The sequence below is a fragment of the Lactuca virosa genome, chromosome 6, assembly GCF_052849685.1.
Source record: "Lactuca virosa cultivar CGN04683 chromosome 6, Lactuca_virosa_CGN04683_v6, whole genome shotgun sequence".
Lineage (NCBI taxonomy): Eukaryota > Viridiplantae > Streptophyta > Magnoliopsida > Asterales > Asteraceae > Lactuca > Lactuca virosa.
In genome coordinates this window covers 233936188-233953275 of record NC_136431.1, presented here as the reverse complement: position 1 = coordinate 233953275, position 17088 = coordinate 233936188, and the positions used below count along the sequence as shown (strand labels likewise).

Below are 17088 nucleotides of genomic sequence, written 5' to 3'. Positions count from 1 at the left end.
GTCGGTAAAGTGTCAGTTCAGGCTTTTATGGAAATTGGATTTTATTCCAGGAAGTTTTAAGGCAAGTATGAGTTGATAGAAGCGTATAGCTTCTCGTTACCTTTTCGTGGATATAAGGATCGTTGGAAACGGACTTATAACGAAGAAGTTATGGCCTTCTGAAGTTTGGTGATTTTAGGGTTTAACCAGGTACGCGGGGAGTACACAAGTGTATGCATGGAGTACTAGTGAGTAGTGAGAAGGCTAGTACGCGGGGTGTACACTGGTCGTACTAAGCAAAATGATCGTGGTTCTTTAGGGAATACGATGGGTGTACCATAAGTACGCTGAGCGTACTCGAGTCAGACCCAAACCCTAATTTAGGGTCTTGGCTTATTTAAGCTCCTTAACTCACCACCAAACCCTATTATCTTCAGCCTTCATCCCTCTAAACCCCAGAAACGAAACCCTAACCCCCATTTAAGTGGTTTTTGAGCTTTTGGTGGTATTTCATGCTTTTTGGTGTTCATAGAATAAAAAGGAACTTCTTGGAGAAGTATGAGATTGCTTGAAGCTTTTGGATCCAGGCTTGTTGCATCTTGATCTACATTTTCGAGGTATAAAGTTTCTATCTTGATAACTTTAGGTGGTAGATCTTGTTTAAGGAGTATTTTGGGGTTCTTTTTGGTCCTTAGAGTCATCCTTGTGAGTATGAGCTACTCCAAGAGCTTAATGTTGGATCTTGGCCTTTGGGAGGTCCCTTGTTCATAAAAAATGTCATCTTGATGAGTTATTTTGGACCATTCATGAATTTGGATGTTTATTATGTATGTTATTAAGGACTGGGTCCCATTAAGCCATGCAAAGGAGTAAAGTTGGCAACTTTACATGTTAAGACATCTCATTAGGTTCATATTCGAGTTTGGAAGTCACTGTCTTAACCATTAAGAGCTTAATATTGGATTTTTGGTCCCTAATGAGTACGATGGGCGTACGCAGGAAGTACGCTCGGCGTAATGAAGATTTCGTGCATCAGCTGCTTGTAATCTGTGCTTCGAGGGTGAGTACGCGGGGCGTACTCCCCAGTTTGTCTTTTTGGGCTTTTTGAGGTTTGGGCCATGTTGGGCCATTCGACTTCTGACTTTGGGCCATGGATGGACTTAGGGTTTTCTTGGAAGTAGGTCCATGATGGTTTTGGGGACCAATCGGGTTATTGGGCCATAATGGGCTTTTGTTGCTTTTGATTTGGGCTTTGGGTTGCCATTTTGGGCTTTTGTGCAATTGAGTTGGACATTGGTTATGGAACAAGTAAGAAAAGGGTAAAATGGTCTTTTACCCTTTATGAAGTTGGTTTATGGAGTGAGCCTCGAATTTTAGGTTATCGGGTTAATCATTGATTAAGATTGTATTTTTTGTTAGTTGGCGTGAGGTTATCCGGTTCAGCGGTCCGAGTTGTTATTTGGTTATCAGCGGATTGAGGTGAGTCTCCTCACTATGTTTAGCGGGTCGAAGGCACCAATGTTGACCCATGGGTTATATGTTAGGATGCTAGATGTCTGCGTGACTCTTGTATGTGTTATGTGATGGTATGTTTACCGGGCATGACCCGATGTCAGACGGGCCCTGATGAGAATATTGTATGCTAATTATCAGTATGTGTTTTATGCTTACCGGGCGAGGCCCGATGCGGGGAGGGGCTCGATGATTGTATGGTATGCTATTGTCTTTGTGATTATCGCATGTGTTCGTATGATTATATGTTATATGTTTAGATGTGTATCGGGCGGGGCCCGATATCAGGCGAGGCCTGGAGATTGACAGATCTGTATACCGACCGGGGCTCGATGTCGGGCGGGGTCAGATGTTGGACAGGATCTGATGCCGGACGAGGCCTGACGAAGGGTCGGGGCCCAGTATGTGATTATTATGTATGATATGTGGTATTTTGGGGAACTCGCTAAGCTTCGTGCTTACGGTTTTTATGGTTATGGTTTCAGGTACTTCCGGTTCGAAATGGAAGGCCCCGTATTGATCGCAGCGCATCCACCCATGTTTCCGCATCACGATGATTTTGGGATTGTACTCTAATAACTGTTTTCTTATAAAATTACTTTTGAATATTTGGATAAACAGATATTGAATGTTGACTTAAAGATAATTAATGTTTCGGTTAAATTAAAAATGAAATTTTTACCTCATAATTTTGGGTCGTTACAAAATTTTCTATAATTATGGGAAATATTAGTATAATTAAATGTGAAATGCATTAATTATGAAGAATATTTTTTCTATAATTAATGAATTTCACATTTAATTATGGTTATATTCTCCATAATTAATAGTTCAATTAATGTTTTTTATGTGAGGACACATCTTAGAAAATCTTAATTAATTATATTAAAAAAAACATATTTATTGACCATTTCATAAATTCATAGGTGACATCAAACAAACTGATTATTTTGCAGACGCCGTCAGTATTTCATAGATCAGTATTTCATAGAGATACCGTCAATTCGCAAATAATACTTACAAAATTGATCGAGTATTTTGATGAGTAGATTAATTTTGACTATTTCTTAAAAAAAATACTAATTAAACTAGACATATTTGTCTATTATCATCTGTAAACATGGTCATAACTCCTAAGCCCTTTAGCCATATACTTAGCAATTTAGCATAAACAAAAAGCCAAAATTGATTAGTCATTACAGCAAGGGAACGACTTGTAATTTGCAGAGTGAATAGGACATGAGAGAGGGATTTTGTTTCTAAAAAAAATAAGCTGCTTTCCCAAAACATTCCCCCCATTAAACATGCCCTCAATACGCAAAACCGCCACCACGACGACGGCGACCATCTCCTCGCTCTTTCAGATCCTAAACCACTGACAAAACCCTTTCGTCACACTAAATTACTAACTTTTCCCCCTTCTCGAAATAACCCTCTGCTGTCTAAACTATGTACTGAAGTTTTCCATTTGTGGGTCTTGCGGAAAGAATAGGGAACTATGAGCTGTAATAAGTTCCAGATATTCTATTCTTTACCCGCATAATTGTCCTACGAGTTGGGTTTTTGATTTCACATGGCGAAGAGGGTTTACGAAGTCTGGAAAGGGAGAAATGTAAGATTTCAAATTTCGATTTTGACTTATTTGGTTTTTGGTAATCTGCTTCAGCTTCAGATTTGCTGCTTATAATTCCGATACAGTTATTTCTTTGAATAATTTGGTGGGATTGCTTTTGTTTAGCGATGATGATTTAAAATCTACTTTTCCCCTATTCTGTTGATTGAAATCGAGGCTACTGATTGCATTTGTTGATTATTTGGTTAGGCCTTAGGGTTCTATTTGTCCCCATGTGCAATATACATGATTGATGCTGCTTAAACATGTTTTCTTGGCATTTATATATCAGATATTATTGGCTCCTAAATTTCTTCTTTCATGATACATAATGATATGAGTACTTGAAAAAAGATCAACTTTGTAGCTACAAAATCACTATCTATGGTAACCATAAAAGAGAATCATGGTTGTGATCTTCCTTGTTTGTATCATAAAAAGAAAAGACACTATACATATAAAACAACTTCTCTCTAACTCATGTTTCATTGACCTCTTGCTTAGGTCAAAATCAAGCCATAAGGCACATTCAATTTACTCAGCTAGAAAGAATCCAACTAAAATGGAAATATAATAATTTTTTCTAATTTTAGTATCATACATTAATTGATATGATACCTAAACACTAGATTTCACACATAGTTGGGTAAATATGTTTCTATATTTGTTTCTTACCCTTCAATAAAAATACGTAACAACTTTCCAATTTGGGTCTTTTGCATTTATTTAAAATATCATAATTTCTCTTTTTCTTTTCAGAAATTCTTTCTTGGAGGGAGATTGATCTTCGGTCCAGATGCCAAGTCTCTACTCGCCTCCTTTTCAATGATCATTGTTCCCGTTACTATTTTTTGTATATTTGTTGGAAGACATCTTCGCCATGAATTCCCATCATATAATGCAGGATACGCCATCATTGTGGCAGCAATCATATTTACAATCTACGTTAGTCCTATTAACCCTCACCTCGCACTTAAATTTGTCTCATTATATTCATTTCACTACATGCCAAACACAGTACAACCTGTCATGTACTGTAATGTCAAGGACATGCCCGTCACAGTACAACCTATCATGTCATGTCATATTCTGACAGGGTCATGTCAAACACAGTACAACCTTTTCTGTTCTGACCTGACGTGACATTGTTGTTGATTTTGGTAGGATTTGGTGCTTCTTCTGCTTACATCGGCGCGTGATCCGGGAATTATACCGCGGAACTTGCATCCACCGGAGGAAGAATTTCGATACGAGACATCAATATCACAAGAAAGTGGAGAAAGACAAACACCGACTTTACAATTCCCACGAACAAAAGAAGTCATGGTCAATGGGGTTTCGGTCAAAGTCAAATACTGTGACACATGCATGCTTTATCGCCCTCCTCGATGCTCTCATTGTTCCATTTGTAACAATTGTGTTGAGCGCTTTGATCATCATTGCCCTTGGGTGGGCCAATGCATTGGATTGGTATGATTTCAGTTTCATTATACTTTCTATCATTTCTTTTATTTTTTTTATTTGTTCATGAAACTAATGGTTTATGTTGTGATCCAGCGAAATTATCGTTTCTTTTTTTTATTCGTGTCTTCCTCAACACTTCTTTGCATCTACATATTCTCAATGTCGGCTTTATATATCAAGATTTTGATGAGAGATGAGAAGGGAACTGTTTGGAAAGCCATGCAAGAGTCTCCTGCATCAGTTGTATTAATGGCTTATTGTTTTATCTCACTTTGGTTTGTTGGTGGCCTCACTGGCTTTCATCTTTACCTTATCTCTTCAAACCAGGTTTAGTAAAACAGCTTTTTAAAATTTATGTTTACTATTTAAAAAAAAAAATTATATGATTATTGTTACTTCAAGTTACTATTGAAAATGATTATGACAACTTGAAGCAACAAAAGCACATCCAAAGTATTATGTCACATAATCACTTTTCAAAAATTTATAATTCCACTTTCACGAGTATTTCAGTTTTTATTTTTTTTATTTTCAGACAACCTATGAAAACTTCCGATACAGATCAGACAACAGATACAATGTTTATAATCGTGGTTGCATAAACAACTTCCTTGAAGTTTTCTGCACAAAGATAAAGCCATCAAAGAACAAGTTCCGGGCTCCAATCCAAGAAGAAGTCCACCGGCCACCGCCAACCACCGCCCGGGATTCCGGCACCGATGATGGTGGTGCGCCGGAGAACCGCCGCATGAAGGTAGAAGATGATCTGGATTTTGGAGGAGATATTTTAAAGATCTCACAACGTCATAACATTGAAGATATTGAATCAGAAATACGCAGCAGAGGGAATGATTCCATTGAACTTTAACAACCTCCATTTTTACATTTCAATCCTTTCATAGCTTGTTAAAACTTACAAGGGTGTGTGGATGGTGTACATGTTTCCGAGAGGGTAAAATTGTCATTTTGAGTCTCTACATTGGTGTGATTGTGTAATGGGTGTATTGGTGTGTTCTTGTGGAACTGGCTTCATTCTTTGTGTATAGTAACTATTTAAGTTTTGGTCCGGTCTTTAAAATCGGAATTGAAGTGTATTTGTAGTTTTGTTATAAATTAGTCGTTTTATGTAAAAATATAAGGTAAGAAGATAGAAATAACGAATTCAAATAACAAAAACAAAAATAGTATCTTGGTGTTGTATATATCAATCTAATCATCGTGTAGATTGAAGTCGAGTTTTCTTTGATCCATGTTTCGATATTCTCTTGTGGAAGAGGATCTTGGAACATGGGTCAGATGTTCATCAATCATGCCACCGTATTTGTCGGATAATCTTTTAGCACCGGGTAGTGGGGGCCGATTCTTGATGTTCATTTTTGCATTAGGGTGTGATTCACTCATTTGTCTTCTGTAGCGTTGGTATAAATTGTCTGGAGAGGGTAGAGGAGCTAGGGTTTCCTTCGTTGGGCTTGGGCTTGGGCCCACATGAGGCGAAAACGGGCTTGTTTTGGATATCACAAGCTCATCGATTTTTATCTCGACTTCTTGCTTCTTTTCGGCTTCCTACAAAACATAAGAGACCATGCGTTTGTCATGATATATGTTTAAATGAGTTGCATAGAGAGTTGAAGTTAAGTTGAAGTTGAATCGGGCCAAGAGGGATGGGCCCGGATCAACGTAAGTCTGGCCATTGTCAGCGTCATAGCCATTGTCAGTGTCATAGGTGTTGTGCACCTTTAATGTTTGTGGCTTGAAGGAGCCGTAGGAGGTGAAAATATAAAAATGTACCTCTTTTGGAGAAGCCGAATCTATGTTCGGATTTTCGACAGTTTGATCCTTTTTTCGTTGCTCTTTTAGAGCTCTAGACCTTTGTCGTGTCCTCGACTTTCTAATCCTGCTATGAAAATCATATTATTAAGGCCTTATTTATTTTCCCCATTGAATCTTGTTTGAATAAATGATGTTTAGAACATTTGAGAAAATAATGGCACACTATGAGATATGAAAAAATTAGATAAATAAGGTAAATTTGTTAAAAAAGACAAATAATGTGTCACATTCATTTCGCTAACTTTCCCCCCATTGACTTTTTCTATCTTTGTATTAGATAAAAAGGAACACTTATTGACTTATATATAGCTTACTGGATTAAGTCGTGTTCTCATCAAGTCTATTAGGTTAAAAGGAAGCAACATTCATTTTCTAAAATGAACATGTCAAGGTTTGATGAACTTACTTTCGTGGCTCGTTTGTTTGAGCCAAATCATCGTCGTCTACTTTAACCACAGGCAAACCACTAAGATCACACGCCCATGGGCTTGTGTGAAAGAACTACAATCATCGAATAGTTTCTTTTTAGATTCTAACATATTGACTTTAAGGTCAAAACAAAAGAGTTTGGTATAGTGTTTACCTCGTGTTGGAGGGCAGAACTAGCCGAACCACGAAACACCGGATCTAGAGCTAGAAGAATGGCTAAAAGTCCCAATGCCGATCTCGGGTAGTCTCTAAAAGCTTCTCGAAGATTCGATTTGTATGAATGTGGTGGTCTAAACGTTGTTGATAACTTCAATTTCTTCCAATAATCTTCGGGTGGTGTCCCACAAAGCTTGAAAATCTTGTGAAGTTGTTCAACCTAAATGCGAATAAACTTACATTATGATCTACAAACTTAATGCAAATTATCAATTCAACAACCATGAAATCTGCAAAATGTTTTAGTTGGTTTTTGCTCTTGACTAAAGTAGAGTCAACCTTATATGAGGTCGACTCTATCTCATATCAGAATCCAACATTTTGTTGGATTCTGTTCGGAATTAGAATCTAATTCTACTTCTGAAAGTTTGTGTGAAATCAAGATTCGGATGGTTTGAGTTGACCTCGGTTCTTGCGGGCATAATAGGCCTTCCTGCAAACATTTCTGCCAAGAGACATCCGGCACTCCAAAGATCGATAGTTGGACCGTAATGAGTCGTACCTAGCAACAACTCGGGGGCTCGATACCAAAGTGTCACAACTCGGTTTGTGAGGGCAACAGGTCTTCTTGGATTGTAATAGTTTGCAAGCCCAAAATCGGCTATCTTTAGCATCCCATTTCTATCGATCAATAGATTTGAACCCTTAATATCTCGATGCAAAATTCCTCTCTCGTGACAGTGTTGAAGGCCTGAAAGCAATTGTTGCATATATGATTTCACCTGAAAACGATACGTGTTATAGAAGAAAAAAGATTAATATCCGTCAGGACGAAGATATTTATGCAATAAAAAGATCGAACCTGAGGCTCGGTAAGCCGTTCATCGGGCCGAGAAATAATCCTTGATAAATCAGTTTGCATATAGTCGAATACTAGATATAAGCTGTATTGCATTCGCGAGGTTGCTAAACCTTCAAGCTTCACAATATTTGGATGATCAAGCTTCCTTAACATCATGATCTCTCGTGCCATAAACTTTACACTTTCGGGTTCAGAAGTGTCAAAACGAACTTTCTTGAGAGCGACAATTTTCTTGGTTTTTCGATCTCGAGCCTTGTACACATTGCTATAAGTCCCCGACCCCACCTATAACACGAACAACAGTACTAATTAAGCAGCTAAATCTATAAAATTTCAAAAGTACAAATGTTTTTTCTATGTATTTATTGCAATTAACCCTTCATTTAGTTTTTATGTTTCCTACGTCCATAATCAACAATCATTGTGGACGCATGGATACCATGCATTATAATTATCAAATAAAAGTGATATATATGGTGGTGACCTTATCAAGCTTATCATAAGCATCAGCACTCTTCGGGATCAATCCATCAAGAGCATCTTTTGGAACATTATCAGTGAGCCATTTCGGCCACCCATCAACTAACTCATCGGAATTATCAAGCTTCGGCGACACACTGCTCCTCCGCGTCACCACACCACCGTCACTGCCGCCACGACCACCACCACTACTACTAGTACCACCACTACCTGTGCTCCTAACAGTACTTCCAGCCTCCTTCCCTTCTTTACCATTCATGAGCATCTTCTCCTTCCGGCTACCAGTACTGCTGCTACTGCCGCCGGAGCTGCTCAAATTCCGGCCGCCGGAAACTGACTTTCTTGATCCTCCTCTAACGTACCCATTTTCCATTTTCAATTTGTGGAGACCCTGATGGGATGTATCCAACAAGGGCTTTGTAGGAGCACAACCCATATTGGAGAAAACTATGTTATGGTTGTTTAATTGATGTTTGACAGACTGTTTGGTGGTGGATTGAAGGTGACATTGACAAGAAAAAGGAGTTGCAGAAGACAAAATATTTGGTTCAAAGGAGATGAAACAAATGCAGGCTTTTTATTTGGTTTCGAAGGGTTAGAATGAAAAGTTGACCATGTGGCCGCCGGTTGCCGGCCATAAGATTACCTTTTTCTATAATACATCCAAGACACGTGTCAAAAGGAGAGTGATTCGATGTGATGCTCTTTTTTGTTTTTGTTTAAAATCGTTTAATTTTTAAAGTGTAGTGTTTGTTTCATTTTGCCTCTATGATAATGGTTCTTTATAATTAAGTAGTTCAAAACATTGATATTTTAGATTTTTGGTGATTTGTTTGGCTGCTAGTTACTATCTCGAACAACTTATAATAATAAGTTTATAGGTATATATGGTCCAAGTACGTTAGACAACTTTTGAATACACCAAGTTAATGGGACAACAACTTGCATTTCCATCGACTGTAGGCGTATTTCAAGTGATGAAATTTTCGATAAAAGATTGAAAATTTCAAAGTACAAGAATATGAGGAACAACTTATAGTTATACATACAGTCAGCCCGATTATGGAGCGGAGATATGTCAAGTCTCCATCTTGGTTAGCATTGGAATATCCCCAAAGATCATATATATGATGTTAGTGGAGAAATGAATACCAAGAAATAGTGTCCCCTTAAGATACAATATGATACATAATTACATTGACGAGTAACGATTAAAGCTAAGGGCGACCATGAATTGACCAACCATGTGCATGTTATAAGCAATATCCAAACGAGAAAGTGTAAGGTATACTATTAGAGAGCCAACTAACTGGCTATGCAAAGTTGGATCTCGAAGTGTAAGCCCTATACTAGTAGCTAAACGAATATTATGATCTAAATGTGTTTGAAGAAAACTAGTTGTGTGTGATGCATGCTCTAGATTAGAGGTTGAAGATGTATTTTCTTGACATAGATAAACACTCGAGGATTCGATAGAGAACCTTAAAACCAAGAAAATAATTTATGATGCCAAGGCCTTTCATTTCAAAGTAGGAACTTTGAATTTTTTTTTTTTTTTGAAAAGTACATTGTTATTTCCATGTTCTTTTACGAGGAGTGATACATTATGAAAATAAGTAATAAATGATACATTTTAACATGTTCCACAAAACTAAAACTAGCTATCAATTTATGTTTAGATGCATATAAGTGACAAAAGCATACATGTCCAATAGCAAGTGATGAGAGATTGTAGGTAAGAGCAACAATGTGAGGTAATAGTTTAAGAAAAGGAATATCTGACATCTAAAACGCCTAACTAGCTTTGCAACGTATTTTGAGAATTTGTTTGGTCTTTGGATCATATCCATGTGTGTTGAGATTAGATCATTATCACACAATTAACTTATACATATAACACTCAAGGATAAATTAGGAATGTAAGTGTAACACCCTGTTTCAGATCGTTCCGTGATTCAGGATCGTGGACTGTAATTCGATTATGTGTAGGATTTGGGGCTTTAAATAAGTAAGGTTTAGGCCTTATTGGAAGATGATATTGTTGGCAATGGGATCAAGGCCTGGAAATTTTGTATTTATGGACACGAGGTTGGGTTGGGGGAAATTATGTGTAGGGCCGCTTGCGAAGGCTAACGTTATAAGTTCGGCATGTGGTGAGCCTAAGTAATAAGATAGAGTTGTAGAGCTCTTCAAGACTTTTCAGTGATATAAAGAACGTTAGAATCGGAATTGAAACAAAGAAGTTATGATCAATTAAAGTTGAATTCGAATTGGGAGAAAACTGAGTGTCACGACGTAAGCCATAGGTGGTCATGACGCGACAAACCAAAGAAGGATCGCATATCAGGACCCTTCTCACGATGTGAGCCGATGCTCACAATGTGAGAGCTGCTATAGCCTAAGCCCACAAACTTTTAGGGTTTCCCACATATTTAAGCCCTCTTAACTCAGTTTTAAGGTTCATTTCTTAGCCTCCAACTCAGAAAAACCTAACCCTAATCCCCCTTGGTGGTTTTGGATCCATTTTGGTGTTTTAGTGGCTAGAAGAAGATGAAGAAGATGTTCTAGAGTGTTGGTCCAGCAAGGAGGTTTCATCATCATCATCTTGTGCACATTCTGGACCTTTGTAAGTGTCCAAGATTCAACCTTTTAGGAGTTTAAGTTACTAGATCTAGGTTCTTGTCTGTTTTTCTTTCATGATTGTGGAAGTTTGCATGGAATAAATCCATAAATTTGGCAACCTTATGGCCTCTAATGGTCCTTTACAGGGTGCATCTTGGTTCTCTAAGATCGACTTGAGGTCGGGGGTATCATCAGGTGAGGGTGAGAGAGGAGGACGTGGAAAAGACCGCGTTTCGGAATCGTTATGGGCATTACAAGTTCGTGGTGATGCCATTTGGGCTCACCAATGTGCCTGCAGTGTTTATGGATTTGATGAATCGGGCATGCAGGCCGATGCTCGATCAATCAGTTATTGTGTTAATTGATGATATCTTGGTGTATTCCAATATCAGAGAGCAGCACGAGGAGCGCCTTCAAGAGATTTTGGGGGTGTTGAGGCGGGAACGGCTGTATGCCAAGTTCTCGAAGTGTGAGTTTCAGTTACGAGAGGTCAAGTTCCTAGGACATCTCGTTAACCAAGATGGGATTTTGGTCGATCCGGCCAAGATCGAGGTCGTCATGCAGTGAGAGGTTCTGAAATCACCCTCAGAGATCAAGAGTTTCTTGGGTTTGGCGGGATATTATCGGAGATTTATTCAGGACTTCTCCAAGATCGAAGTACCCCTCACTCGTCTGACGCGGAAGGGAGTGGATTTTTGATGGGGCCCTGAGCAACAGGTTGCTTTTGAGACGTTGCGATAAAGGTTATGTGAGGCCCCAGTGTTAACCCTTCCAGAGGGTATCGAGGATTTTGTGGTATTTTGTGATGCATCCATCATTGGTTTGGAGGCGGTTCTTATGCAAAGGAGACGATTGATTGCTAATGTTTCGCGAAAACTGAAGCCGCATGAGGCGGGATATCCTTACTTATGACCTGGAGTTGGGGGCTGTAACGCCCGTGTTTCGAGGCTAAGCATTGATGCGATGATGTAATAGTCTAGGTCAACCGTTGTAACCTATTTTAAAGTAATAAAGATTAATTACTTGAATATTATGTGAATTATGTGCTTTTATGTGATTATATACTTGTTTGTAAAGATATAATAAAAATAAGCGTCAAAAATGAAATGTCAGATAAGCCCAATATCGATGAAGAAATTTGTAGTCGTCGTGACAAGGATTCCGGAGATATAAAGAACATTGAAATCCGAGTTATAACAAAGAAGTTATGACTTGTCGAAGTTTCGCGACAGAACCGACACGACACTGCGTGACGTAAATACTGAATTTACGATAGAGAAGTTTTTAGCCTTAGCGATCTAAACGAAAGTCATAGTGTTCGTTAAACCGAAGTGTGCATAAAAAGAACGCCCAAATCTGACTTCGTATGAGGAAGTTATGATTTTTCTAAGTTTCGGGTTAGTAGTATGCAGCCCGGAGTTCGAATATTAGATCGAACGATTTTTAGCCGACACAACCTAAACGAGAATCGAAGGTCTCGTTAATAGTAGCTCAACAGTAAAAAGACAGACAAAAACTGACGTTGGATGAAGAAGTTATGAATTTTTAACGGACTTTCCTGTCCCGGCCTGTTAAAAATATAACTTTAAAAACAGAGTCAAAATTGACCGACGGAGTCTAAACAAAAGTTGTAGACTACGATCCCACCTACGTGTGGATATAAAGAACGTAAAAAACGGAGCTCGTATGCGAAAGTTACGAATTTTAGAAGTCGGAGGTGTAAATTGTGAAGTTGGATGCGAGGCTACGCCTCGCGTACGAGTACGCCCCGCGTTGACCGAAGTACGCTCAACGATCTCTTTTCTTCTGCGGTCCGAAGCCAGCCACGTCGCCCCACCGAAACTCCGACACCTGCCCCTTACGCGCAGTGTACCATCGAGGGTACGCCCAGCGTACTGCGAGGCCTTGCGCCTATATAAGGGTGTGAGGTGCAGCCCCATTTTTCACACTTTTTCAACTCTTTTTCACTCTCTACTCTCTCTCTCTCTAGCCTTCCAAAACACCCCCAAAGCCTAGGGAACCTCCCTAGCACTAGAAGAAAGCCTCGGAGAGCCCGAAGGCTCCAAGAAAAAAGAGTTTTTCGGTTTGGAAACTTTGCCCCCGCAGAGCCCGGTTTTCAAGCAAACCTCCTGGTTTCATCAAAGAAGATTGTTTTAAGAAGCGAAGTGTTGTCCAAATCACCCATTATCAAGTGAGTGTATAGTCACTTTCATCTTACACATAGATATGAAGTATTTTATATAAATTATGTGATATGTGTGTGTGTATATATATATATATATATATATATATATATATATATATATATATATATTATCTATTTACTTGAGATCTATGCTGGATGAAAGATCTGAACCTCTTTCTTTTCAGATCTGAACTTTTTACTTCAAATCTAAAGTTTTTCCTTCAGATCTAAAGTTTTTCCTTCAGGTCTAAAGTTTTTCCTTCAGATCCAAACTTTTTCTTTCAGTTCTAAACTTTTTCTTCCAGAACTGAACTTTTTCTTCCAGATCTGAACTTTTTCCTTCAGATCTAGACTTTCTCACTTCAGATCTAAGCTTTTCAGATCTAACCCTTATATATGAATAATTTGTACTTGAGATCTATGATGTATGAAAGATTTAAACTTCGTTTTCATTTCTGAACTGTATATGTATTTTATATCTACAAATATGTTGGGTAAAACATGGGTAGATGAAATAGTTGGTGTGTGATGAAATAAAATGATGAGAGGCCTCGATGTTTATGAAGATCTAGTCATCTAGCGGAGTATAGATGACATCCACGGACTATTCTAGGCAGTCCAGTGGAACGCTAGCAGGCTCGCAACCTGTAGGTGTTTTTGAACTAAGTGTTCACCAGATGTAATTCATCCCCCCATGGTTGCCTTATTTGACAGGTAATGTTGAGGAATCCCCTAAGCAGTGTTGTCACCCCGAAGAAAAATCCTTAGGCTAGGACCCTTAGAATAGATGTTTTAGGGACGTAAAGTGAGGATAACGGGAATTGGTAATCGGGTTAATGATTTGATGAAAATAAATAATGAACTTATTATTGTGGGTTGAAAACCCTATATGCTCACCAGGCTCCCCAGCCTGACCCACTCAGTTTCTTGTATTACAGGTAGTGTCAAAAGCATAGTTGGATGATCTGACGAGAGATTATGGATTTATCGGCCAGTATAAAATAAATAGAATGTTGTAAGGCCTATATTGTATTGAGGCCAATTTTTTTTGTGGCCTATGATGTTTTGTTTATGCTATTGATCTGTATTGACGATGATATCCCGAGTTTTGTAATGTAATGAAAATACATTTCTTTAAGAAATTCTTTGATAAATTTTTATCATATTTTGTTTTGGGAACAAATTCCGCAACTCTTTTCTTTGAAAGATTAATCTGATTTTATTATAAAAGCATAAACGAAATCGGTCTTTTCTGGCCGTAAAAATGGGGATGTCACAGGGGCAGTGGTGTTTGCACTCAAGATTTGGAGACATTATCTATATGTGGTCTGTTGTACCGTTTACACGGATCACAAGAGTTTGCGATATCTTATGGACCAGCCAAACCTGAACATGAGACAGTGCAGGTGGCTGGACGTGGTCAAGGATTATGACTACGAGATCATTTACCATCCGGGTAAAGCGAATGTGGTAGCGGATGCCTTGAGCCGCAAGTCGGCTGGATCTTCAGATGGGGATATGTGTATGAGGATATCTGTTGATTCCCCGCTTTTGGATTTGATCAGAGAGGCACAAGCAGAGGGAGTTAGGAAGAAGAAATGGAAGTAGAGAAGGATCATGGGCGAGATCAATAGGTTTTTCACTGATAGTCGGGGGTTTGTTGACCCGGTGTGGTCGGGTTTGGGTTCCAGTTTCTGGTGGGATCAGGCAGATAGTGTTGGAGGGGGCTCATAAGTCTCGCTTTTCTATACACCCAGGAGCCACCAAGATGTATCGGGATTTGAGATTAAGTTATTGGTGGTCGTGTATGAAGAGGGAGATAGCCTGGTATGTTGAGAGGTGCTTTACCTGTAGGATGGTCAAGGCCGAGCATTAGAGGCCACATGGCAAGCTGCAGCCTTTGCAGGTTCCCAAGTAGAACTGGGAATATATCACTATGGATTTTATCACCAAGTTGTCGAAAACTGCGAAGGGTTTTGATGCTATATGGGTCATCGTGGATTGATTGACCAAGAGTGCCCACTTTTTGGCCATCCGGGAGAGCTCTTCGGCCGAAAAGTTGGCCGATGTGTATGTTCGGGAGATTGTTGCTCGTCATGGGGTTCCAGTCTCCATTGTATCAGACCGAGATGTTCGGTTCACTTCTCGATTCTGGCAGAAGTTCCACGAGGAACTGGGCACGAGGCTACGTGGAGGAAGTTCAAACCTTAAATTTTAGGGTTTGGTGCATATATATAAACACCATTATAGCCTCATTTATCATTCTCTCATCAACCCCCATCTGAGATTTCGACCCTCTAGCAAACCCAAAGTGAGAAAGAGTGTTTTGAGCTCATTTGTGTGACTTTTGGGTGTTCTTAAAGAAGGAGAAGTTGGTGCAAGAACGTTGAAGCGTGGAAACAACTTAGATATAGAATTCCACACTTGCTAGCAACCTCCAGGAGGTAAAAAGTTCACAACTTTATCACTCTATCTTGTAGATCTTGCCATTTCTTCCTTTAGAGCACTTTCTGGTCCCAAATATGGTGATTCTTGATCATGGAATGTTCTTGATCAATAAGTCATCCTTTCAGACCTTATGGGGGGTCTTAAAACATAAAATGTGGTCTTGATGGTTAGTTTCACTCCATGCATGCTATAGAAAGTCTTAATGCATCAAGATGATGAGATTTTGTGTTTTAAGCACTTAATGGCCATGCAAAGTCATAAAGTTGGAAACTTTATGACTCATGATGGTATTTTAGCCTTGGATCTGCAATTGGACGTGTTCAGTCGAAGAAATAAGTGCTTAATAGGCTAAGAGGAGGGCTAAGTACGCTGGGCGTACTGTAGGGTACGCTGCGTGTACACAGATCTTGCCCCGATTGCCTCGAACATGCTTGTACTCCCCGTGTACCTCGGGAGTACGCCCCGCGTAAGAAGTCTGAGTCAAGTCGACTGAGTTGACTCGGCTGTGTTGACTCGGTTGACTTGTTGTCTTTAACCAGTCTTGACCAAGTGTATTTGTGGGGAAATATTATTAATTTAGAATGGAAATGTTTTGACATGTAGGAATTGGGTTGAGCCGGTATTCGGGAGCAGAGTATTGATCAGATTTTCGTCACACTGTGAGGTGAGTTTTCCTCACTGTACTTACAGGTCGAAGGCACCAAGGCTGACCCATTGGATTGATATCCTGGTTACTATATGTTGTATGTTGTTATGATCCGTTAGATCTGTATAATTATCTATATTTTCCGGCTTTGTGTTCATGTTTGTTTGTTGCAAATGTCGACATGTTGGTTTGGGTTGAGGCGGTCCTGCTTTGTGTTGTAGGCCAAGACACCCGGGAACGACTGGATAGGTTGTAAGCCCTGCGAGGCGGTCCACTCAGGCTGGTGGCCCGTAGAGCGATTCGGATAGGTTGCAGGCCCTACGAGGCGGTCCAATCGGGCCGACTGCTTGTGGAGTGGTCCAGATAGGTTGTAAGCCCTGCGAAGCGGTCTAGTTAGGCTGACTGGTCTTGTTTGCATGTTGTTTATTGTTATATTTATGTGGTGGTACTTTGGGGGAACTCACTAAGCGTTGGCTTATAGTTTTAGTTTTGTTTCAGGTACTTCAGAGTACCGTGGCAAGGCGAAGGCGTGACCGTGCACATCCTGATTTTTATGTTGTTGATCTTGGGAGACTATGTTTTTGAATAATGTTTTGAAAACGATGGTTATGTAAACACTTCTTTTAGTAAATTGGTTGTTTTGAAAAGTTTGAATATGTTGTGATTTTTGAGACGTTACACTTGCCCTTCTACAATGAGATCTGTTAGTGGTTATTTTATCATGATGGGAGGCAGTCCTATCTTATGGAAGTTGAAAAAGCAAGCAACTATTTCTTTGTCATCAGAAGAAGCTGAATATAGATCTATGTGCAAAATATGTTCTAAACTTGCATGGTTGAGTAGGCTGCTTGCAGAATTCAATG

General features: G+C 39.3%; 2 protein-coding genes across 2 annotated transcripts; one reads left to right on the top strand and one right to left on the bottom strand.

Annotated features, from left to right (window-relative positions):
• Positions 1-2678: 2678 nt before the first annotated feature.
• Positions 2679-5656, top strand: LOC145119314 (DHHC-type zinc finger family protein). The gene is made up of 5 exons (XM_079054950.1): positions 2679-3103; positions 3863-4048; positions 4268-4573; positions 4661-4894; positions 5103-5656. The coding sequence occupies exons 1-5, from the start codon at positions 3065-3067 to the stop codon at positions 5433-5435; spliced, it is 1098 nt and encodes a 365-aa protein (XP_078911076.1). The 5' UTR covers positions 2679-3064; the 3' UTR covers positions 5436-5656.
• On the bottom strand, positions 5081-8847 carry LOC145119312 (putative serine/threonine-protein kinase At1g54610). The gene is made up of 7 exons (XM_079054949.1): positions 8329-8847; positions 7845-8129; positions 7447-7764; positions 6981-7202; positions 6804-6898; positions 6356-6461; positions 5081-6130 (listed from the first exon to the last, which is right to left on the bottom strand). The coding sequence occupies exons 1-7, from the start codon at positions 8758-8760 to the stop codon at positions 5777-5779; spliced, it is 1812 nt and encodes a 603-aa protein (XP_078911075.1). The 5' UTR covers positions 8761-8847; the 3' UTR covers positions 5081-5776.
• Positions 8848-17088: the final 8241 nt, after the last annotated feature.